The 26,222-nt window shown below is 35.7% G+C and overlaps 1 protein-coding gene across 5 annotated transcripts in view; it reads right to left on the reverse strand.

The window, feature by feature from the left end:
- The window catches only part of LOC136029340 (ceramide glucosyltransferase-like), a 111,496-nt gene that overhangs the window by 41,185 nt on the left and 44,089 nt on the right, over positions 1-26,222 (reverse strand). For 3 of the 5 annotated variants that reach the window (XM_065707631.1, XM_065707657.1, XM_065707667.1), the window contains exons 2-3: positions 7,869-8,016; positions 1,460-1,598 (exon numbers count right to left, since the gene is read on the reverse strand). In XM_065707631.1, coding sequence (XP_065563703.1) covers positions 1,460-1,598; positions 7,869-7,963 — 234 coding nt within the window. In that variant the 5' untranslated portion in view covers positions 7,964-8,016. Of the gene's footprint in view, positions 1-1,459; positions 1,599-7,868; positions 8,017-23,524; positions 24,794-26,222 lie in introns of those variants that run through there. The other 2 variants (XM_065707649.1, XM_065707640.1) reach the window with 2 other exon arrangements.

Consider the following 26,222-nt stretch of genomic DNA (forward strand, 5'->3'; position numbering starts at 1 on the left):
CAAAACCGGGACAGACAGACAGATCGACAGAATTTGCGATCGGTATATGTCACTTGGTCAATACCAAAACTGATGAAACAAGGGTTAAATAGCCCTCCCGGTAATTGAATAAAAATTTGACTACTAATATCATTCAAACATCAAAGGTTTCAAACCCTTTCCATCGACTGAGACATCAGTCTCTAAACCAGTCCTCTCAAGCCAGGTCAGCCAACCACTCAAGTTATTTCAGAGATAAACGATATATCAGTTGTAATCAAAAAGTAATACATCATTTTTATCGAAAAGTTAACCAACAGTATAAAACATTACAAAATAAAAATCTTGCTCGAACAAATGGCGTTACGTTTGTTGTACCTATCCATTTGGTTTATAAGGGAAATGACAATATAATATTTTTTTTTTAAGTTCATTAACAAATAGTGAAGGTTTCCGTTTTATAAGCTTATATTTTGATTGCTGTAAGTACAGAAAAAGATAAAATAACTTTAGAGCTGTCAGCCAAGAACAGAAATCAATAAACACTAACAAACAGGGTTCTAGGTTACCCCCCCCCCAAAAAAAAAAAATCCTCCCATGGAACCTTCCCCAAAAAAACCGCTTCCACGTGAAATTCATCCCCCCCTCCCTGGAAAGTTTTCCTTGTCGATAATAATTGTGGGTGTTTTTGTACAATCTTCTTTTTTCACAATCTTTTATTATATCTAAATGTTCTACGTAAGCCCATGTCATAAAATGAAACAATTTTCGTAGAAATGTTCGTAACTTATTTCACTGGAATTTGGTAGAAGGCCAAAGAGAAATGTCGTCACGGGAGAGAGAAATATGATGAATAATATTTGCCAAATTCCTTTTTGTCAAGTTTTGGACATGATGCTTGTACAAGTTCGGAATAACAAAGCAATTATCGTATTTCATATTTGCCAACACTACATCGACAATGAATTCTCAAGAATTCAAAATTGTATTCTCTTTTTCCTAGGAGGTTCAAAAACTGACTAAAATACTGCTTTTGAATTGTTTTAGTGACTTCTCTCATCTGTCATTTGACTTTCAAGCATCAAACCCAACCTTCTGATGGATCCACGAACTTTTCTTCTATATAGCGGATCGAAGTTTCACGTTTTGCTCCAGTGGGGCACAAAAAAAAAACTTGTGAATGACAACAGCAGCTCAAACTTTTACCATGGGCCTTACATCAAAAACAGAAATATACACCGCATGTGATAACATTTTAACACAAAAATGACAAGAAAAAAAGATTTGTTTAAGTAGGGTTTAAGTTGGGATTGGATAGGAGACCGCTAGAGAGAAAAACACCTCTATTGACATCGCTGGTGTCAATACAAAGAAAAATAAGAAAAAAAGAAACAGACTTTGACAGAATATTTTAGAAATTTTTCATAATGAACTTTGCTCTAGGAAGTTTTTTTAAACGTTAAAGGCCAGGCTTACTTACCAGGGGGTACTTCATACTAAAATACGTCTCCAAATTTCCAAAAAGATGTTTATCTGTTCCAGTCAATGGTTTGATAATCGAAACACCAGGTCGCGGTGCATCGGGCAGTAACTCCTTAGTCTTGTAAAGTCTCCATTTACTGAGAAAAAAGAAATTTTGATATAAAAATAAATATAAGACTCGGCACACGGCAGGCTTGCATAATCATGATTCTCGCTGTCTCTATATTAACTTTGCGATAAACTTGAATAGCAGCTTTGAAACCGAAAATAATACGATTATTGGTGACTGTAAACAATCAACCACCATTTCTGATGGGGATTCTGCATAAGGCAATGACGTGATCATAGGGTCAATATTATCACTCTGGAGGGGGGAATTCCCTCGTGACTTATCTAGATCTTGATTTTTAGGCCAGAAAATATCCGCATTCCAATTTTCAGAAAAAAATATCCCTTCTCGTTGTCCTGAAGATACTAATTTAGGATTTTTTTTTTTTTTTAATTTAGCCTATTCATTGTTCAGGAATATTTCCAAAATAAACCCAGAAAGATAATGATAAAACACCATGAAATAAAAAAGACAGAAAAAGCTTATATTTGAAAAATGGGGGGTGGAGCTGAAGGGAGCAAGGACCCAAGGGCCTAGCTTTGGGCCCTTCAATCCTATCGATTAAAAATCATTTTATAAATCTTGGTTTCAACAATATGAAGATTGTCCGCCTGATAATTGATCGATGAAGTCGCTTTTTGCATGGGCTTCTTGCATGAACACAAGCAACAGATAGAACAATAAGGATTTTTTTGTTTTTATAAGACAGTGAAACTCAAACCCCGAATGAATATTTCGACCCTATATCCAAGGACTGTCCTTAGCAAAACACAAATGAATATATAAAAAAAAAACTTAAATTAAAATAAGAGCTTTAAGACTAAAAAAAAACTAAACTAGAACACTCCCAGAGTCCACAGTTAAACGAAGTTCAACCAGGCCTGATTCGTTGAGGGACTGTTGAAAAAAAAAAAAAATCCCTATTGTACTATCAGTTGTTTATGATTGAAAGGCAGTGTGGTCTTCGTCGCTATTAGGTTCTTGTATGTTTGTCAAAGAAATAAAAACACTTAAAATATATTTTGTTTTCAGTCAAGGGCAAATTATGTTCCGATCTTGCTCTACTCATGTTAATTTCTGCTCGTTTCGAGTTTGATCCGGTTATTTATGGTGATTGTGACCCGGATATTATTGTGATATTGTGTGTTGGTTTTGAGTTTCATTTATCTATTGATGGTCTTTTGTGGCAATTTTAAGCTTGGAAGATTATTTGAGCTTATTTCTGCTCATTTTTGGCTTAAAGGAGCTCTTTACTTTTCTTTGAAAAACTTATTTTATCAAAAAAATTTAAATTAATTTGTGTTTTTTTATTCATACTCTTTTCCATTGAAAAAAAAATAATATTTCATATCTTTCCGTTTTTTTTTCTATAAGAATTCATAGATTGGCTTGCTATTTGTATGTTGGACACACTTTTTTAAAGATTCTTAACCCTGACACAAATAGTATTGTTTAATTAATTCTATACCTCCTCAAGTTGACTTGAAAAATAATACTTAGTATCATTCCCAAAGAATTCTATCTATGCTCTTTGACAACGTGTATACAGTTACGCCCTTTTGATTTATTTAAATTGTATGAGCTGAAAAAGTAATAGTAGTAACCACAAAAGTTGCAACTTAATCCCCCCAGTTGTTTTCGATATACTGCTGAGGTGTCTTATTGGTTACCATAAGCACAGTGCCTTTTGACTTAGTTTTAAAGACACATTTAGTTTCAAAGCATAATGGGTCAATTGCACAATTGCGAAGGATTGATATACCTAATATCCCTAGAGACATACTTACTGGAGTGTTCTACTATGCTGGACAAAATGGCTCTCTCAAAATTTTAACTGGATGTGTTTGAAAAATGAATGGGCTTGGGAGGATGGCTGCTTGCCCTCTAATCTCTTTCGACTATTAAAAAGGGCACAAAAACTTTCAAGTTTCAATCAAAATTGGTTTTGTTAAAAGTTTTAATTATATTTCCAGCTATTATAGAGCGATGCTGCCTATTATATTGCTTATATGCCCTTTTAAAAGCCTGCATATATATTTTTGTTCGTTTAATTGAACAAATCCCCCCCTTAAACCTTCCTTACAAGTTGCACCTTAATACCCTTAGCGTCATTTGTTACAGTAACTGTAGTGGTAGTATTAATGCTGCCACTACCACTAACACAGAGTGCCTTCTTGCAAGTTGAAAATTCGCTGCATCTTACCCTTAAAGGTCCAACCTAATTATGCAAGTTGTTCTTGAGATAATACTTTGTCACCTTTTTGAAAATCTAAACACTTATAATTCGTTTTGATTTAGTTCGACATCTACCAGAATATTCCTTGAAAGCTTTACCTTAATACTCTTAGCTTGCATAGTAGCAACAGTTATAGTAGCATTAGTAGCAGAATGCGCATAGCGCCTTTGGCTTCTTCAAGATCCCTTTCTATAAACACTGAAAGTTTCATCTTAATAACATGTTTCTGCAGCATGTTTCTGATACGTCCTCTTGACAACCTTTATGGGCATAGTCTTTTCCGATTTAGCTCCATACAGTTTTAATATATCCAAATTTTTCCCCTTGACACCCTTAGTTTCAATAGCTGCAATAGTAATAGTAGTAGCAGTAGAATTAATAGTAGTAGCCTTAGCTTCAGTGGCAGTAGTAGTTATAGAAGTAAGAATAATAGTAGCAGTAATAGTATGAGTAGAAGCAGTAGCACTAGGATGCAAATATTTTCAATTGGTTAGTTCCACATCCCCACAACAAGCCCTGTTGAGTTTCAACTTCACACACCAAGGCGTTCGGAAAATATTGCTGTTACGCCCTCCTGAAAACCTACATACAGACGGCGAATTGTGATTCAGTTAACCTTCCCCCTTGAAAATTCCTCGAAAATATCACATTCATACCCTTAGGCACAGTTGTAATAGTAGTCAAACTAGTAGCATTGGTATTTCTAGCAGTAGTATTAACAGTAATAGCGGTACTACTAGTAGCGGCAGTAGTATTAACGTGTTGCCATTTGGTCATGTTGAACGTCCCTCTTATTAAGTCCTGGAAGTTTAAACTTAACACAATTAACCATTGATATGACACGCCTGATACGTTCGTTTGATAACCTGTATGTTCATATACTTCTTGAAATTTTCATCTCAGTGATCTTGCGAGTTTACAAGTAGTTGCAATAGAAGTAGTAGTTGTAGTAGTAGTAGTCGTAAATGTAGCAATAACAGCAGTGTTAGCTGTAGCGGGCACATATTGCCTTATGGTCAGATAACCTTCTCCTTCAAAAAATTTCCTGAAGTTCCAACTTAATACCCAAATTAATTCTTAAGATACACTTTTTTGGCAACGTACTTGCACATAGCGTCTTTTTTTAGTTCAAATTTTTCCTCAATATGTTAAAAGGAGTAGTGTGACAGTAGTAGTGGTAACAGTAGTAGTGATGGTAGTTTTGGTAGTAATGGTAGCATGAAAATATTGCTTTTTGATCATCTCCTTATCATTTCCTGAAAGTTCCAAATTAATCTGGTCATTCCAGAGTTACACTTTTTTAACAATCCGTATACATATAACATGTTTTGATTTAGTTCAATATTCCCCTCAATATTATCTGAAAGGCTCACCTGAATGCTCTTTGTCTTTTTGGAAAGTAAAGTCCAAACATGCATATCTTTCTCAATAACATATATTATATGTAAACAGTGAACATACTGCATAACTTACTACCTTTCCCCTGAAAACTGTGGGGAGGTTGACCTCCCAAAGACATAATTACCGGAGCTGTTAACAATGCTGAACAAAATAGTTCTCTTATAATTATGACAGGATTTGTTTTGGGGTATGATAGGCTTGGAGACGGCTGGTCACCTTCCATTCACTTTTGCCTCCTAAAAAGGGCACTAGAACTTCCGACTTCCAATCAAATGAATCAAATCCGACTGAAGTTTATACTACCACCCGTTCCAGAACAATCTTATATGCCCCAGGGCATAATTTTACAACCCTTGTCCCTGGGCTCTGGGGGGTTGTGTCCACCCTGAAGGCATCGTTATATGCTCTTTAGACAGTTGTGAACAAAATGGCTATCTCAAAATTTCTATCGGATGCGTTTGGAAAAAAGAGGGTGTCAGGAAGGAGGATCTAGTTGCTTTCCATAACTTTTTACTCTTAAAAAGAACTAGAACTTCTGATTTCCAATTAAATAAGCCTCCCCTAAAGCTCACAAGACCATTCTTTCCGTACAAATCTTATTCCCCTGGGGCATAGCTTACAACACTTGCACCCAGATTTTGGGGGGTTGTGTCAACCCTGAAGGCCTTGTTATATTATCTTTGGACTATTTTTTTTTACAAATAGCTATCTGAAAATTTCTATTGAATGCATTTCGGAAAAATAGAACGCAAGGGGGGGGCTAGTTCCCCTACGATCACTTTTGCTTTTAAAAGGGAACTAGAACTTCTGATTTCCAACCAAATAAGTCCCCTTCGAAGTTTATACGTCCATCCTTTCAATAAAAACTGTATATGCGCCGGGGTATAACTTACAATTCCTGCCCTGGGGGTTGTGGGAGGGGGGTTGTCATCCTCAAAGACATAATTGCTGGACCTTTTAACTACGATGAACAAAATAGTCACCTCAAAATTCGATTTAATGTGTTTGAAAAAAATTATGGTCGGGGAGTGGGGGGCCGATTGCCCTCAAATCACTTTCGACCATTAAAAAGGGGAATAGTACTTTCAATTTCCAATCGAATTAGCCCGTTTTGAAGTTTCTACGACAACTCCATCTATACGAAGTGCCCTGGTCCAAAAGAAACAAACAAACAAAAATCATAATACATTGTGCCTACATCGCTCTTTACTTAGGCAGCGCTATTCCACTACCTATGATAGCGTCTGTGAAACATTTTCTTATATAGGCTATTTCAATAATTGGGTGCCCTTAAACTTTTTAACAAACATAGATAATTTTGAAGCTATCTCTTAAGGCGTTTAGTTCGTTGAAGAAATATTTTGAATTGATGAATCTAGAAATTATTTTATCATTTTCTAAAAGTTTTAAACAAATGTATTTAAAGGAAAGGAAGCGCGGATACCAATTTACAAATTACCAGGGTTTATGGATACAAGTTTCAAGCTCTAACAAAAACTGTCGGCTCTTTTTCGGGCTGAAAAATATTTTAGAGACAAAAAATCTATTTTGCATTTTTGTCCCTCCCTAAACGGTATGATTTGAATTCCACTTGTTCTTCCACTTCTCACAAACCCCCTGGAAGTTTCAATTCAGGCTCCCAAGCCATTCCCAAGGTATTATAAAAGCGCTATTTTAACAGCCTTGCATACATTGTTAGCCAAATACCCTAGTTTGATTGTCTGGGTTTGCGATTTACCAAGCCATTTCACCGTGAAAAAAAAAAATCCTTACGGTCTAACAGCGCAGAAACTTGAAGGCCGACTAGACACAAAACTTTCTTGTGCCCCCTTCAGCTTCACGAACACAAAATCTGAAGCCCTCATATTCTACCCCAACAGTCCATGGTATTTCAATTCGATCCTCTTATCCGTTCCCGATACATTACAGATTCGTTAAATGGCAAACAGGGTTCATGTAGCGTCTTGAGATTTATTGAGGACATAATACCAAATAATACCAAGATTGGTGCTAGCAAGAGCTAGGTCACAGTCAGGTGGATAAATTGACAATTAATTTATTACTTTGCTATGTTAAACATGACCACACCACTTAATATACGTTTTGACACTAATTCCAGATATGCAAATCGATATGTTTGCAATTGTTTGCAGAAGAAGCAGCACGTTCTGCATATTATCTTTCGGACAACAGCATTGGATATTTATCACTGAATTTTTATGGGATTATTGCTTACAACATCTTTGGGTCACGAAAAAAAAAGGTTTAGTCGAGCTAAAAAGAACCAAATATATTAAGCTCCTTTTTATAGAACACATACTGGGAGGAAAATCTAACATATTTTAAAAACATAGAGATGTATAATTCCGTTGCAAAGTGATCCGAGTATGTTTCTCAAAAAAAAAAAAAAAAAAATAATGCATGACTCTTTCCAAATACGACTTGAAGCATCCCTGAAAAAATATTTAATTTGAAAACCAAATTACTAGTAAAAGGAAAATCAATAGATGGAACATGTTCTTGTTGATCTTAGGTATAATGTTAGGGGTTATGGCATAATGTTAGATCCGTGATTGCAGAAAAAGAGCTGAGCGCAAAAAAGAGCGGATACACTAGCCGAAAAATAGAATCACTAAAACAAAAAACTTCAATGAGACTTACCCATATGCGATGGCCATGAAGTGAAGGCACCAAACTCCAATCCAAAATATAAACGTAGCTAGTGAAATTCCACCGACTACAGTCCGCCATTCCATTACGTATTAGCCAGGTAGAAACCCGGTGTAGTGACAAAGAAAACAGGATGAGCCTTAAAATAAATTTTATATTTACAATAAGGCTTAAAAACAGTTAAATATGACTTCCATCTTCTCAACTCAAATCTTCACCTCAGACCCCAATACCTCAAAAGTATTCAACATGGATGTCAGGCTAAGTCGAGCAAAGCTCAATTTCAATGGTCATTTCTTTGGAATTTTAGGCCCATGATTCGACTTGAATCTTTACTCAAATCTATGCCGAGTTTGGAGCCAATTATACACAAGTCCAAGCTTCATAATGTATCTACAGATGCCTTTCTGGCGATAAACCTAGGCTACGATCTGTCAGTTTTTTCCGGTTTTGGCAAAACAACTTGTTCGTAGCTTCGAATGTAGTTGTAATTCATTTTAATTCTGTCATGTTTATCTGCTAAGCAGATCAGCTTTGTTTCCCATCTTAAGAAATTGTGACCATTCCATAATTTCCCCTGTATGACCATTTTACAGGTTCACACTAATAAATCTCCTTCTAAAACTTGTCATCTCTCTCTGATTGCGACTAAAAGATTGATCACAAGCACAAGGAAAGCAACGTAACACCGCAGCGAACAATTATTACACAGTTAGCTAAGTAAAATACATATTTTTTGGTAGTTTTTTCAATATTGCCATGGGCAAAATGACAACAAAAAAGAAATTATTTCGAGACTTGTAGACTGAAAAGTATAAATGTGACTTTAACTCTTTATGTGCAGGTGCAACCAGGCCAGGATTTACCAATAGGCACGCTAGTCCTAAGCCTAGGGGCGCAATAAATGATCACCGAGTGATTTTTTTTTCGTAACAAAAACTGGACTGAAATGATTTATCGTCAAAGTGTCAGGTACACTCCACCGCCGCGCTACCTATTCACAGAAAAGTGATTTAAAACAACACAGGAATTCCTTGGTCACTTGTAAACTGTCAGGTGTCTTCCAAGAATAGCAGCTGAGAGATTGGTATTATCTCTCGTTTTCTTTACTTTTGGCTATCAGCTGCATTCTGTTCAGTGCTTCCACTATCCCAAAATTTTCAGGACTTCCCCGAGAAAATCGCAAAAACGGAACGGCAAAAACGCTTGGGCCTAGAAGCGTCAAAGCTATAAATCTGGCTCCGGGTACAACAATCGCTAAGACTTTACAATATTAAGCGACAATTCTTCAAAATAAAAGATGTGAACAAACTCGTAAATAAAGATAAACATTAATACACTGCTAAACATGAACTGATTTTTGAAACCAATTACGATAATGTTATGTCAACATTTAAAATTTATTCCTTTAATGTTAAATAATCTTGAATAAAAATTTTCAAATTAATTATTGTGACCGCACAATTGGAATTTTTCAAATTTGGCCTGGATTTATGGTACAGAAAACTTTTGTCCATTGGCTAATTGCAGGTCTACACACAACAGAACACTCTTCCCAGCGTGTGAAACCAGTTTTTTGACGAGGAAAAACGGTCCTGCTTAGTTTTCTCTGTTTTTCATTAGTTTATTTATTTATTTTCATGTGGCAAAGAAAAGATGTAACTGATCGTATTGGAGATTGAGAGTTACTTTTACAGTGGAATTTTCACCTGAAACAATAAAATGTTCCATTTTAATCTCAAACAAATTCATCGTAATAATTTGAGCGCTACACTAACCTTCAAAGACCATTTTTTACAGGTTGATAGATCATATTTTCACTCGCAATAATGATCTTTTGGAATTATCATTGGGAAACAAACAATAAAAAGGCTAAACCAATGAGGAAATTTTAAAGACAGTAAATTTTAGAGGGAAACTAATTGAATACTTCGACTATATTTCCAAAAGCCTTCACCAGCAAAACCAGAATAAACGCAACATCTAACTGACAATTAAGAAACAAAATAAAGTAATTAAAATAGTAAAATAGTTATAAACATCATTGTTTTACGTAAGTAGAGCTGAGACGTTACTATAAGCAGTCGCTTAATGAACTTTTTCATTTCCAAAAGCCGGCGGAACCCAGTTTTTTCAAAGGTCGTTCTGACTCAAAATGGGTTGAGCCCAGACAGTAGCAGCTATTCTGTCGTAAATCTACATTCCACATAGATATTGCTGCTCACACTGGAAAATACGCAGGCTTTTCATTGTTAATATTGCAAACATCAGAAATATAATCTTGAATGGCTGTCATTTTAGATATTTCCTGACAAGTTAAAGTGATGGCATTAATATTTAAATGTCAATTCCTTTCAATGAATATAATAGCAAAGAGATGCAATAAAGGCAATCTCCTTTGTTGTTGCTTTAGCACTAGGCAACCGATCCTATGTTAAAAATGTACCGATTCAAGACAGGCACACATAACTTTTAGTTAATGATCCACGCCTGGCTATCGTTAAAAAAAAAGAGGTTTGGTGGTACACATTTGCTGAAGTTGGGTAAAGGGTGGTTTATAGGGTAACCTATGGAGATCCAGATTAAATCTCTAGACTAAATCTAGAGGTCCAGATTTAAGGCTCTACCTGTCACCATTTAGTCCAGAATACCCATACTCAAGGATCTCATTGAGAAGTATTAAGTTTTCGGTCCATAAATGATCATGTTATATTGTTTAAAAAAATTACAATGCAAAATGTTCTGTTACTTTGAAATTATGTTAAAAATGTATCCAAGTTACGTTTAGTATTGTTTTCAATGTTCTTTTTCCTTAAAGTTAGGCTACTTTAGGTTGGATTGAAGGAGTTTGAGTTAAATAGAGGTTGAATTGAATGGGATGGAGTAGCATAGAGATTCAGTTAAATCGAGCCGAGTTAAATGGGAGTTGAATTAAATGAGATACAGTTAAATGGGTTTGATTTTAATGATGGATTGAACTCCAAAGGGATTAAGATAAACAGTATTGAGTTGCATGGGGATTGAGCTAACAGAGGTTGAATTACAAGGGGGATATATGCTGACGAGATGAGTTGAATGGGGTCGATCTGCATGGGGCCGGGTTAAACAGGGTTTGAATTGCACGAAGAATTGAAATGCCCGATGGGTGAATTGTATCGGGTTGAATTTAATGGGATTGAATTGAATGGGGTTCAGTTCCAAGGGGAATCAGGATATCTAACTCCGCAACATTCTATGTAGATTCGGAGCCTTCTTGACACTATCTACATTACGGAAAAAATTTTCGCCGTAAGATTACATAACGTAACTCAAAGTCTGACATTATGGTACTGTAGCACGCTCTATTGGACAGCATCACAGCACCAGTAGCCTACACGATTTTCCCATTACTAAATCAAAAAATTAAATCTTAATCAATAAAAATTATGGCCAGGCATAGGTCACGATCTTCTGGGTCCCATCATGTGTGCTCTAGGTGCGGCACATCCGCAAAGGGATCATGAAGCCCCTGCGACGCGCCCTCTCCAGAGGAGAAGGATCTCCCATCAACATCGCAAGCAATGCCTGAACTTCTATTGTGGTCAGTAATACGGAGTCAACAGGGAAAAGCGGGCCCATACCCCGGTGTGCTATTGGAGCTGCTAACACCTTTTTTGGCATCATTCCAAGAACATGCATCAAGGTTTCCAAGAATTCGAGAACTTCAAAAATGATACGTTATCTGGTATTGCGTAATCATTCATGTTGTCGGAGAAAAAACACAACGAATACAAGAGGGCCCATATCCTGATTTCCAAGAATTTCTGGGTATGTTTCGGAGAATTTCAAGAATAACAAGTTATTTGGTATTGCGTAATCATTCATGCTGTTGGTGAAACAACACAATTGGTTCTGTCACAGCCCTCACAATTGGTCTTTCGAGAAGAAAGCTGAGCCAACACCGTTTGTAGCTTCTAAGCAGTTTTTCATTGATTTTACGAAATTTATGTCTGATATAGGAATCGAACATGAGACCCATTATTTCATATGGTAAAAGAAGGACACATTACCCGACTGAGCCAACGAGTCATTGTTGAAATTATGTTCTTAGAAATATATTCCAAGCAATCAATGTATTGTTTCTGGGACGCTAGCCAACTAGTGTTAAGAATCACTACATCGTAACAGGTTAACTGCCCAATCGATTTCTCAATGGGCATTGGATATATGGTATTCCGAGAATATGCATACCACAGTGATTTGAGATGCTTTCTGGACAGACATTCTTTTGATGGTTAATGAAGCTTGTTTCGATCTCCAAAAACTGTAATGACTACAACAGGGCAGATATCATTTTTGTAATGTAATGGTCCTGAGCAAATTGGTTTTCCATTACTGGGGCTTGAGCATTATAGATTATTGATTATCGATTATGGATAAAGGTTATGGATTATCGATTATTGATTATCGGTTATCGATTATTGATTATCGGTTATCGATTATTGATTATAGATTATCGATTATTGATTAGAGATTATCGACTGTCGATTATTAGCTATTGATTATTGATTATTAATTATTCGATTCTTGATTACTTTTTTTGTTTTTTTTAGACTTTTTTGAACTCAGAATTTTTTCAGAGAACAGAAAGAAAGTTCAAGTTCTGTTCTGAAAAGAAAAAAGTCATTCTTCGATTCTGGATTTTTTTTCAAAGAAGAAAAAAAGTTACACTTCTATTCTGCAGTTTTTCCAAAGAAAAGAAAAAAAGTTATCAACAGCCCGCCACCCTAAGTGAACCTAAATGACCATAAATTGAATGCAGTTATTTGAAAATAATGCCCATTTTTAGGTTAGCTGCAGGTACCCGGGTGCTTTTGCCTGTGTGTGTGAAAGTGTGACCGTGTGTTTACCTGTATTTGTGTGTTTGTTCTCTCTCTCTCTCTCTCTCTCTCTCTCTCTCTCTCTCTCTCTCTCTCTCTCTCTCTCTCTCTCTGCCGGTGTGGCTGACAATAAAGTAAAACTGTCCGTTTTTCTCTTCTGTGAGAAAACTCAGAACTGAATTGTAACTTTTTTTCTTTTGGGAAACTCAGGACTGAAGTGTTCCTTTTTTTTATTCTTCGGATAGAATTCGGAATCGAAGTGTAACTTTTTCTCTTCTTTGGGAGAACTTAGAACTGAAGTGTAACTTTTTTTCACTTTTTTAGACAAAATACGGAATTGAAGTATAACTTTTTTCTCTTCTTTAAGAAAATTAGAACTGAACTTGAACTTTTTCTCTTCTTCAGGAACTCAGAACTGAAGTGTAACATTTTGTCTCTTCTTTGGAAGAAATTCAGAATCGGAGTGTAACGATTTTCTCTATGCAAAAATTCAGAGTCGGAGTATAACACTTTTCTCTGCTATGAAAAAATTCAGAAGAGAACTTGAACTTTTTCCCTTCTTTGAGAAAATTCAGAACTGAAGTGGAACTTTTTCTCTTCTTTGAGGAAATTCAGAACTGAAGTGTAGCTTTATCTCTTTTATGGAGAAGATCAGAGCAGAACTTGAACCTTTTTTTCTCTTTTTTGAGATAATTTAGAATCGAAGTGTAACTTTTCTTTTCTCCGAGAAAATTCAGAACTGATGTCGAACTTTTTCTTTTCTTTGGGAAAACTCAGAACTGAAGTGGAACTTTTTTCCTCTTCTTTGGAACAAATTCACTATAGAAGTGTAACTTTTTCTCTTCTATGGAAAAATTCAGAATCTAACTTGAACCCTCTATTCTCTTATTCGAGAAAATTCAGAACTAAAATGGAACTTTTTCTCTTCTTTGGAAAAATTCAGAATTGAAGTGTAACTTTTTTTCTCTTCTTTGAGAAAATTTCAAAATGAAATAGAACTTTTTTCTTTTATGGGTAAATTCAGAACTGAAGAGTATTTTTTTTTTTTCTTTGGAAAAAATTCAAAATCGAAGTGTAAGTCTCTCTTCTGTGGAAAAATTCAGAAAAGAACTTGAACTTTTTTCTTTTCTTTGAATAAATTCAGAAGAGAAATGTAACTTTTTCTCTTCTTAGGGGAAACTTAGAACTGAAGCGCAACTTTTTTTTCTCTTCTTTAGACAGAATACAGAATTGAAGTGTAACTTTTCTTCTTAAGAAAAATCAGAACTGAACTTGAACTTTTTCTCTTTTTTGGGATCTCAGAATTGAAGTGTAACATTTTGTCTCTTTTTTGGGAGAAATTCAGAATCGGAGTGTAACGTTTTTTTCTTCTATAGAAAAATTCAGATGAGAACTTGAACTTTTTCCCCTTCTTTGAGAAAATTCAAAACCGAAGTGGAACTTTTCACTTCTCTTGACAAATTCAGAATCGAAGTGTATCTTTTTCTCTTCATTGAGGAAATTCACAACTGAAGTGTAATTTCTTTTCTCTTTTATGGAGAAGTTCAGAGCAGAACTTGAACCTTTTTTTCTCTTTTTTGAGATAATTTAGAATCGAAGTGTAACTTTTCTCTTCTTTGAGAAAGTTCAGAACTGATGTGGAGCTTTTTCTCTTCTTTGGAGAAACTCAGAACTGAAGTGTAACTTTTTTCCTCTTCTTTGGAACAAATTCACCATCGAAGTGCAACTTTTTCTCTTCCATAGAAAAATTCAGAACCGAACTTGAACTTTATTTTCTCTTCTTTGAGAAAATTCTGAACTGAAGTAGAACTTTTTCTCTTCTTTGGAAAAATTCAAAATCAAAGTGTAACTTTTTTCTCTTCTTTGAGAAAATTCAGAACTGAAGTGGAACTTTTTCTCTTCTGTGGTGAAACTCAGAACTGAAGTATAACTTTTTTCTCTTCTATGGAGAAATTCAGAGCAGATAACTTTTTTTCTTCTTTGGAAGAAACTTCAGAATCGAATTTTTCTCTTCTACGGAAAGTTCAGAGCAGAACTTAAGCTTTTTTCTCTTCTTTGAGAAAATTGAGAAGTGAAGTAGAACTTTTTCCTCTTCTTTGAAAAAATTTTAGAATCAAAGTGTAACTTTTTTCTCTTCTTTGGAAAAAATCCAGAATCGAGGCATAACTTTTTTCTCTTCCAAGGAAAATCCAAAACAGAACTTTAATTTTTTTATCTTGTTAAAAAAAAAAAACTCTGAGTTCAAGAAGTCCGAAAATAATTCTGGTATAGTCGATAATTGATAATCAACAATCGATAATCAATAGTCGGTAATCAATAACCAGTCCATATTCAAAAATCGAAAGTCAATAACAGATAATCAATAATCAATAGCCAATAGCCAATATCGATAATTATTCAAAAAGGGGGGTCATTGGGGTCCTGGGGGGCCATTGGGGCCCTAGAGGGGAGTGTGGCCTCTGGAGGAGAGAATGGAATCCTGGATGGTAATGGTGGGACCCCAAACCCATGCGCAAGTCCCGGTAATGGGAAACTGATGTACTCAGGACCATTACATTGCAAAACTAATACCTGCTCGGTTGTAGTCAATACAATTTTGGAGTTCGAAAAAAGTTTCATTAACCGTCAAAAGAATATTTCTCTCCAGCAAGCACTTCAAATCACCGTGGTCTGCATATTCTTCGAATGATGCCAAAAGGAGCCAGGAAACAAATCACTGATAGCATTTACCATATCCAACTCCAATTGAGAAATCGATTACACAATTAACTTGTTACGATGTAGTGACGCTTAGCACTAGTTGGCTAGCATCCCAAAAACAACACATTGATTGCCTAGAGGTACTTAGAACATAATTTCATCAATGAATTGTCGGCTCAGTTGAGTAATGTGTCGTTCTTTTACCACAGAAAATAATGGGTCTCACGTTCGATCCCTATATTAGACATAAATTTCGCAAAGTCGACGGAAATTTGCTTAGAAGCTAAAAATGATGTTGGCTCAGTTATTATCCGATAAGACCAGATAAGAACTTCTGTGACAGAAACTTCTGTGTCAGCTGTCACAGAACGTATTGTATTGTTTCGCTAACAACATAAATGATTACGCAATACCGGATAACGAATTGTTCTTGAAGTTCTCAGAAACCGTGATGCATATTCTAGGAATGATACATAAAAAGGTGTTAGCAACTCCAATAGTACACTAGGGTATGGACCTGCTTGTCCCTGTTGACGCCAAGCGTTTCCATGACCAATATATGGCGAATTTAAAAACTTAAAGTAACATAAATTACTAAGTTATATAAGGTGCAAACCTAAAATGAACAGAAATTGCAACGAACAATGAAGAAAATCAAAAGTAGACGTATTTTCCCACAAATGAGGGTGACAATCCCTTAAGCCTCCTCCTCCAAGGGACTACAGTGTCATTTGTGAATTGCTACCAAATATATACCAAATATATTTTTATATAGTTTTTTTTTCTTTTAAACATTAAAAAATAAATTATGTTTTGTTTCAAGAATATTTTGTTTTGCATCGGTATATTTGTAATAATAAGTTTAGTTTTATTAGTGCAATATCAAGTAAAACTTCAATAACGTTTTCTTCCTTGCAATTCTGTCCATGAACAGGTACAGGTACAGAAATTCACCTGGTTAAAATGAACTTTCAATTGACGCTATTTAGTTTTCAGTAAAGCCCAAACAACATTCTAGTCCTTCGACAGACTTGAGAGGTTGCAAAAGCCACACAAATTTGCGGTAAAATTAACGGTATCAAACGTTTGTGACAATTTATTTAGTATTGCTGCTTTCAGTTTCACTGCTTCGTCAATGTGTATTCTTCAAATTCAAACTCGTCAAATTCGCCAAACTGCTTCGCCAAAATTCAAGATATATTTCTTCCAGATGTTTAGAAAAGAATTCGCTAATCAAAACTTCCAAATTAAGAACGTTCAGTCCATATATAGCATTTTGTGCGTCTCAGCGTCGGCAGACAGTCTCAAAGATAAAGGGTCCAATAGCAAATTTTTCCAGCGCCACAGGGAACTACAGAAGCAACTGAGATAAAACTTAACAGGATATCTTGAATATAACAATAGTTTGAAAAGCTAACGAGAGGTTAGTTTAAAACAAAGAAAACATAGAATATCTAACTAATTGTTAAGAAAAGCGCTGTTTACAAATGATTATACAGCATAAATAATATGCATCCTGTATTGGCAAAGATTACAATCAAGGCGGTTAACACAGAAGATAACTTGAAAAGCTGTCAAATCATCCAATGATCCTTCTTTTGGACTGATTGTTAATGTTTTCTAAGCAGGTATAAAGGAATATTTTTAGGGACTGTCCTTTCCTGAACATTAAAAAGAAAATTCTGCTCTGTTAAATAATTAAAAAAACAAAAAACTTTCTAATGATGTAAAATTCACTAAATCAAAATATTTCCATCTCTGGCACAAAACGGGAGAAGTTGAATGGCTTTTCTAATATTTCCAGGAAAGTAGGTGTCGTTTTTTAGTTTTCTGTAATTTTTACGGGTCTTTTATCAAAGCTATACAAGCTATGGCAAGACCATCCAATCAATTCTATTTAATTTGGCAGCCCAAACTAAAAAAAAAGTTTATACTGGATAAGATATAATGAGCCTTAATGGTATTAATTTTAAGAACATCTACTGATATTTCTTCCTCCAAGTTTGAAAAAAAAATTACTTCATACAGTCAAAAAAGCGAAAACCTTTAAAATGTATTCTGTTAGATTTTGTACCTCCTCAAGTTGACCTAAAAAAAACATAATATAATTCCTAAGAAATTCTATCTATGCTCTATCACGACCTGGATACACTCTTTTGATTTATTTAAATTATAAGAGCAGAAGTAGTAATAGCAATGCCCCGAAAGATTCAACTGAATGCCCCCAGTCGTTCTCGACATATTGCTGTGCTGCCTTATTGGCATGCATCCGCACAGTGCCTATTGATTTAGTTTTAAAGCAACAATTCTCTAGAGACCAATATCTCTAGAGACATGATTACTCGACCATTCTACTATGCTGAACAAAATGGGTGTCTAAAAATTTTGATAGGATATGTTTGGAAAATTAATGGGCTTGGAAGGAGGGCTGCTTACCCTCGAATTTGTTTTTACTCTTAAATAAAGCACTTGAACTTCTTGATTTGGTTCAACATCGGCCTAAATATTCCTTGAAAGCATCACCTTAATAGGCTTAGCTTGCATAGTGGCGATAGTATTAGAGGCATTAGTAGCAGTATGCGCATAGCACCCTTTGCTTCTTCAACATCCCCATCAACACATTCTGAAAGTTTTAAATTTTATACCATAAACCGTTCCTGTAGCATTTCTGATACGTCCACTTGACAACCTGTGAGGGCTTAATGCGTTTCGATTTAATTTTATACAACCCCCAAATTTTCCGTCTTTTAGCTCTTTCAGCGTCTTTTAGCTCAAATTTTCTCCCTTAGTTTTAGCAGCAGTAGTATAAAAGCTTAAGAACTTCAAATAACGCATTAAAAATCTATTTGTATACAATTTTGCCACATTTTTACGAGTCGAAGAAACATTTGGGGGGGGGGGGGGTTAAACCCCCCTAACATCTTTCATGGATACGGTCTTGCCTTAAGGATTTAAATAATGTAGTATCTTCGGATTTAAAAAAAAGGCAAAAAACACGGTAAATAGTTTCAAAAGTAACTTTTCGTTATTTATCTGAAAACAATTCACCAATCTTCTTAAATAATATCCAAATAAGTAAAAGGGCATTAACAACTGAATTGCGCAGGAAGACACAATAACGCACTTTACACTTCCACAAGAGATAAGATAATTTTAATGAATGGTTATTTTCCTTGACCAGGAAGGAAGCAGGCCGCTATTACTTCCTCTTGCGTCTGCTTTAGAATTCAGTAACCAAACAAATATAAAGAAAAGTCACAAATAATAGTGAAAATATAGGAAATGGATGATTCAGTCATTTTTATAAACTGGAGTTCAGATATTGAAGATTGTTTTATCTTCATAGCTAACATTTAGTTGCTACTTTGAGCATGGGCATCACTGGGTGAATAACATATCGTTAGTCGGGTATCAAAAGGACGTATCTCCATAATTGTAAATTTTCAGAAGAACAAACGAGCCTAACAGCTTTTTTTATTTCCCCTCCAATAACCGTAAAGCAAAAAACGGGTAAAGCAAAAACCTATCTCTTATACCCACCACACTCAAGTACTTGGTCTGACAGAACCGGTTTCTTTTTGTAGTTTCTTTCAGCTTAGCTTGGGAGAGTGTATATATATACTGCATTATAGGTACATTTTAATTAAATATTTTAGTTAAGTTAGGTTAGAAACCATTTAATATAACGCGTTATGGGGGCCTGATTTCTATGATTCTCTGTTGTAGTTTTCCTAATTTGAAAGTATTTAATTTCATCATACTTAGATATATTTCATTAGAATTACCCTAAATTAACTTCTTGAATGTCGTGGATGTAAGAGATAAGTACCCAAAACTGGATTAATGCGTATTGATTTACATATCGATCTGTTTTTGTTTCAAAGTTGTTGGAGGGGAAATAAAAAAGTTCTAAGGTCTTTATTTTGCTCTTCTGAAAAATTATAATTATGAGGATATGTCCTTTTGATGCTCGACTGACGATATGCAGGTTTTGACAAATTCTACTTTCTTTTCCCGGTTTCATTCATTATACTCTGGTATTTTCCTGTGAATTAATAAGTTGAGAAGGCCAGAGTTTATGGAGACAAAATTTTGTCAAAATGGTTGCTTCGTGACAATAGGTCTAATGGTCTTTCCACCAAAACGACAGAGTTTCAGACGAATAATAAGAGCTAAGAGCTCATATGGCACTTGAGATGAGGTCGGAAGAGCGAAGAGCTCATATGACATGAGCTCTAGCAAAATTCTAAGAATAAATAGATGGATTTAAAAGGAAAATTAGGAGCTTAATGCCGGTCGGAATTTAAAATAAGATCTCTTAGACACATGGTCCACCTAAATATCAAAATTAATTAAGATCCGATCACCCATTCGTAAATTAAAAATACCTAATTTTTCCAAATTTTTTCTCTTCGTTCAGCCCCCCAGATGGTCGAATCGGGGAAAACGACTGTTATCAAGTCAATTTTTGTAGGTCGCTGACACGCCTACCAATTTTCATCGTCCTAACACGTCCAAAAGCACGAACTCATCGAAGCACTCGACCCCCCAAACTCCCCCGAAGAGAGCGGATCAAGTCCGGTTACGTCAATCACGTATCTACGACATGCGGTCATTTTCCCCACAAAGTTTCATCCCGATCTCTCCACTTTAAGCGTTTTCCAAGACTTCCCGTTTCCCCCTCTAACTCCCCCCAATATCAGCAGATACGGTCGGGATTTAAAATAAGTGCTCTGAGACACAAGTCCTTCTAAATATCAAATCTCATTAAGATCCGATCACCCATTCGTAAGTTAAAAATACCTCAATTTTCACGATTTCCCATCCCTCCAGCCCTCCAAATGGTCGAATCGGGAAAACAGCTGTTACCAAGCAAATGTGTGCAGGTTTCTGACACGCCTACCTATTTTCATCTTCCTAGCACGTTCAAAAGCACCGAACTCGCCAAAGCACTGAAAATCCCACCAACTCTCCCAAAGAGAGCGACCCGGTCCGGTTATTTCATTTACGTATCTAGAACTACGCTTATTCTTCCCACCAAGTTTCATCCCGATTTCTCCACTCTAAGCGTTTTCCAAGATTTCCGGTTTCCTCTCCAACTCCTCCAATACCACCGATCTGGTCGTGGTTCAAAATAAGAGCTCTGAAGCAAAAGATCCCTTTAAATATCAAATTTCCTTAAGGTACGATCACCTGTCCGTAAGTTAAAAATACATCCTTTTTTCTAATCTTTCCGAATTAACCGTCCCTCCACTCCCCCTGAGATGATCGAATCGGGGAAGAAACTATTTCAAATTCAACTTGGTCTGTTCCCTGAAATGCCTGTCCACTTTCATCGTCCTATCTTACCTGGAAGTGCACAAACTAGCAAAACCGGGCCAGACAGACAGACGGACCAACAGACAGATAGAAATTTCGATCTCTATATGTCACTTGGTAAATGCCAAGTGCCATAAAAGCAACATAACAATACTTCCAGACCCCTATGATTTCCCAAAGTAATCCAAAAATATAATCCTACACAGTTTCAGATATTAAGTAACCAATTCGTAACACCGCCAGGCCCATTATATTTTTCATGTAAATTTTTATTTTCATTACACTATTTGGTAAGTAATGAAGGATTTCTGTGTACCTTCGATAAACTAAAGCTTCGGAAAAAGTCTACTTGAGGGGCTTTCCATTATCCTGGAAAGTACTGTAGTTCCATTCCTGAAAGTTTCGTTCTTCGTACTTTCCAAGATAGCGAAAAGCCCTTAAACTGGAATTTTACAGTTTTCTTCTATTTTGGGGTGATTTACTGGTACAGAAATAAAGAATCATCTTCAAAATCGCAATATGATGTAAAAGAAGAGCATTTAGCTTCTTAGCATAAAAGAAAGAAATTCTTGAAACCTCATTAGCTTCATTCGGGACAAGTTGGTTTCAAAAGACATGAAAACAGCGATCTACGAGACAAACCATAGCATACACCTAACACCCCTTGTATTTGTTAAATTGATTAGCTTATTCCTGAAAATAATATCAGAAATAATAATTGTCAAAATTAAACAAGTAGTTGGCAACCCCGTAAATATGTTTTATATGATTTTGTTCAAACATATTTCTGCCCTGAACAACTGAATAAACAACATAATCCAGCCGCTATCAAGCTTTCTCATTCATAGATAGACAAAAGGACTGTTGACAGTTATGGCAAATATTGAAGAGTCTATACTTCCAGTTCTACCACTTGCGACAGCCGACCCCATCTTTTGTGTTTTATGTTAGTTCAACGTCTCGTTCACCCTCCTTCTTTAGCCTAAAATCAAACGACTAAATCAATAACAATACAAAAGTACTGTGCAGCTCGGGAAATGTCGGGCAGTTCAGGAACGGTCTTGTCATGACAACTGTTGGCAAAAAACGTTTAGAAGCTTTGAGTCTTCTGCGAAGGATTTTTGTTCTATATGCGCCCTTTTGAATTAGCAGAATCTACGAATGATCCGACAATTTCTTGTGAATTTACTTCGACTAGACTGTTGTTTTAAATATTTATACTTTCCTTCTCATAAAACTCTGAAAGATAACACTGGAATACCTTATACTCGTACGTAACCAATGTTTAAACATAATTCAAACTAGAGGCAGTGTAGACAAATAAAAGCCCATTCTCAGTGAGATTAAAAGCAAATCAACTGAAAGTAAAGATGAGCATTAAAATTTAAAGGAACAAAAATTGTTCTGTATATGAGGAGGCTGCCCTTTTCTTAATCCTCACTCTACGCTAAAGTCTTAAGTTCTTTAAAAATAATTATGGTTCAAGCTCAACAGCCCTTGTGTTTCAGCAGAATTTCTTGATCAATTGCGACAAGAAGTAAAACTATTGCATGTAAAGCGATGACAGCCCACCTCATATACGGAATATTTCTGTTGGCTTTAAGTTATGCTGTTGCTCCTTACTTTCACTTAAATTTATTTTTGTTTTTTGTATTTAATTTCTCACCATTTTTCAAATCATACCAGACATTCTCCCCTCCCCCCGCTCTCCAGAAAATTTGTCCTTGGAAAATTCCCCCTGGAAACTTTCCAAGCCATAGAAAATATTCCACGAGGAAAAATCCCAATCGCATGAAATCCCCCCCCCCAAATCTGCACTTTTTTTCAATAGCAAATAGCATATGTAAACAATGAGCAAATTGCACAAATTAAACCCTTTGCCCAAGGGCTGTTGCCGGTCATGTTATTCCCAAAGAAATAATTATTGGATCTTTCAGCTATGCTGATTCAAAATTTTAATCGGAGGTCTTTGGAGAAAAAGGGGTGTGGGATGGGGGCTAGTTACTCTCTTATCTTTTTGGTCACTCAGGGCACTATAACTTCTTATTTCGTTCAAATGAGCCCTCTCCCGATCTTCTCTGGCAATTGGTTTCAGACAATCCTTCGTGGGGCTAAAAAAAAACAACACCAAAAATAAATAACCACACTTCCGTAATATTTCTTGTAGCAAAAAACCACAAAATTCTACATTTTTGTAGACAGGAGCTTGAAACAACTGAAGAGGATTTCTCCGATATGTTGAATCTCGTGGTGTGATTCTCATTAAGATCGCCTGACTATTTGGGGTTGTTTTTCCCCCTTTCTGAAAATCGGGCCTTTTGATGGGTAACATTAAACTTAACGAATCTTACATATTTGGGAACAGCGTAAAAAGCCAGTTCTTATGGTGTATCAATTGTTGTCAATATTCCGTTTTTAGGGCTTTGGTTACTACTGGGCTGACTAGGTCTTTATTTACAGTTCATCAACACAAACTGTTTGATTTTACAACTACTAAGGTTTAGCTAGCTCTAATTTGAGTCAATTATATTTTTCACAGCATCTTCTGATTGGCTGAAAAATTCTATGAAAAATGCAGTATTGATGATAACTGTCAATGCGCCTTAATGTAAAACTTTAGGAGTTTTTTTTTTATTACTTCTGTATTAAGCACCGAAAGACTATAAATCTACAGTAAAAAATATAAAAGTTGAAACGCTGACTCTAAACCCCAACAGTAGAACTTCTTTGGGCACTTCTCTTAACAACATAAAGAATAATAGAAAAAACCTTCTAGTACTTAATCCGAAAATAAATGCACAACAATATGTACAGACAACAATATGGACACAAGAATATGTAAAAATGTACTAATATGAATAAACAAAATATATTCTAGTATCAGAAATTTCTTATCTTATTAGAGTTTTAGAAGATAAAACCCCGCAGGACGTTTGTTCCCAATAGCAATTATCTGGATACGGCAACCGGTGATTCATTAACATTTTCTGATAAAAGATAAAGGCTTTAAGAGAAAATTAAGATAAGGATTAGGTAAAAAAAGCCATATTCACAGAAGCCTCGAGCCCAGACTACCTGAACTTATTGTTGCTTTTCACCGTAGATCATCAAATATAATAACGGGATAAGGAAAACAAATTACTATAAAAATAATCTAACTTGAAACAAATCAAACAACTTCACAGAATTCGCAAAGGTTTCCTATTTATTTAAATCAAATATAAAACCTTCAGTAAGTCAGACCTGATATTTCCAAGACCTTGAGGTCACAGAAAAAAGAAGCTAATAGATAAATATTGGGAAACTAGTTAAAGAACTTCGAACCAACATTTTTTCTTCTAAACGAGTTTGTTACAAAATTCTTAGCAGGCGTCGCCTTCAGCAGGCTTAGCCTTGCAGCAAGATATTCAAAGCCTAACTATAGCGGAATAAAAAAATTTCTCATTTAGAAACGCACCAGGGCCTTGGTTTCGTCGACGTTTTTCGTCTGCTTCTAGTCCAGAAGGTCCCAAAACACATTATAAGATCTTAGATGGGAATACCGCGGTATCCTTAAAGCCACCCCGAAACAAATTGGGATTTTCCTGCGGGAAAAATCTGTATCCTTTCATGCTCATATATTCCTTTTGGAAAGGGAATAATTGAGTTAACATTAACGGTCAAAAATTCGATATTTGGGGCATTCCGTTTATACTGCCAGGAAATGGGCAACATAAGACAAACATGTTGAGGTAAGAATTTGATTCCAATACATACGCACCCATAGGAGGAGGTGGGAGGATAAGAATTGCTTATCGGGAAGTTTAGAACTTTTTTAACCTAACAACTTGCTTTTTGGTGAAAGAAATCCCCTCCCCAAACTATCCTCCCTTTTAGTCCTGCGCAGTTTTTGTACAAACTTGCTTGACTTGCCCGACGTCGACTCTCATTGATACAAGAGCTTCTCCAAGTGTCAAAAATCACACAGTGGCCGAGACTGGCCCAGAATATACAAAAACTCCATTGAACTGAAATTCCCCGGGACTATAGCTCAAATAGACTGACTTGTGATAGATACCTGTATCTGTGGAATCCTAAAACTAACGCTTCACCAAAAACTAAGCTTGCTTGAGCTTTTTCAGATAATTATAATTGTATACTAAACTTACCAATATCATGCTCAGTGAATGACTATCCAGAGAATTATAATGAGAATTTTACTTTCCGCATACCATTTGTTGAATTTTCAGCTCCTAAGAAAAATTCCCGTTTTTTCAGAATAAGCTTTGTGTTTTCAGTAAAGCGCTATTTTGTAGAACAAAGGTATTAAAAATATCGCGAGTCATTTTATTTCCTATAGTTTAGTAGATAAATATTGCGTATCCTGCGAAGCAATAAATTTTTTCGTTAGTAATATCTTCCTATCCGTTCAAACTTTTTTCCACTGGTGAAACAATATCGTAGTTCAAGCAAGCTCCTTAATGTCGATCAGATAAAAGATGACCAAGCCGCAGTATTTATATTTTAGTGTCAGAATGGTTTAACCCCTGATGTTTTAAGAGTTTGTACCAAATTAATAGTGACCTGCATAATTACGCAACTAGGCAAAGTGATAACATAATTGTTGATTTGCTTCGTGGTGCTAGGTCTTCATTCTCAATAAAACACCTGGGTCCATCTGTATGAAATGAGCTACCATTGAGCATTAGGGTGGTGGGACACATACCTCGGTTTAAAAAGAATTTAAAAGATTATTTTTGGGGGGGAATTTGTTTAATTTTATTATGGCTGGTAAGTTGGGTCGGGAAGGTAGATGAGCTGGAGAGGCAAGGGTGAGCTGGGAAGGTGAATGTGGTCAGGGGCTAAGGTGGGGTATATATATAAGGTTATAGTTTATTTATTTTTTGTTTATTTAAAATAGTTTTAATTAAAGAGTTGATGTTTAAGCAAATAGCCAATTTAATAGAAACGTAGCTACGTGGACTTTCACGCGACCGCAAATCTTCGTAGGTTTTCTCGAGCACGAAAGTGTTGTTTAATTTATTTATTTGTTTGTGAATTTGGATTAATAAACTTACTTACTGCTACAATTACAAAGGAAAAGCTACTATTGCAAGCCGAATTGGCAATAAGTATATTCTAAGTGCCTTTTGATTGAATCTTACGGAAACATTTATTTTTTAAACATAATGGGCAAATCGCAAAACTGCCGGAGATTGACCTACACAATAGCCCTAGAGATACAGTTATAAGACCGTTTAGCTAAGCTGTCCAAAATTAGTATCTTAAAATTTTGATTGGAAATGTTTGGGAAATTATGAACTAAAGAGGAAGGCTGATTGCCCTTCAATCACTTTTGACTCTTAGAAAGGGTACTAGACAGGGGCCTAATTTGCTATGGGGTCGGGGGGGGGGGAAATTGCCCCTCCAAGATCTTGGTTTGTACCCTCCCCCGACTCAAGTTTGCTCCCCCCCACTGAAATTTAGT

This window comes from Artemia franciscana, chromosome 1 (assembly GCF_032884065.1).
Source record: "Artemia franciscana chromosome 1, ASM3288406v1, whole genome shotgun sequence".
In the NCBI taxonomy this organism is placed as follows: Eukaryota; Metazoa; Arthropoda; class Branchiopoda; order Anostraca; family Artemiidae; genus Artemia; species Artemia franciscana.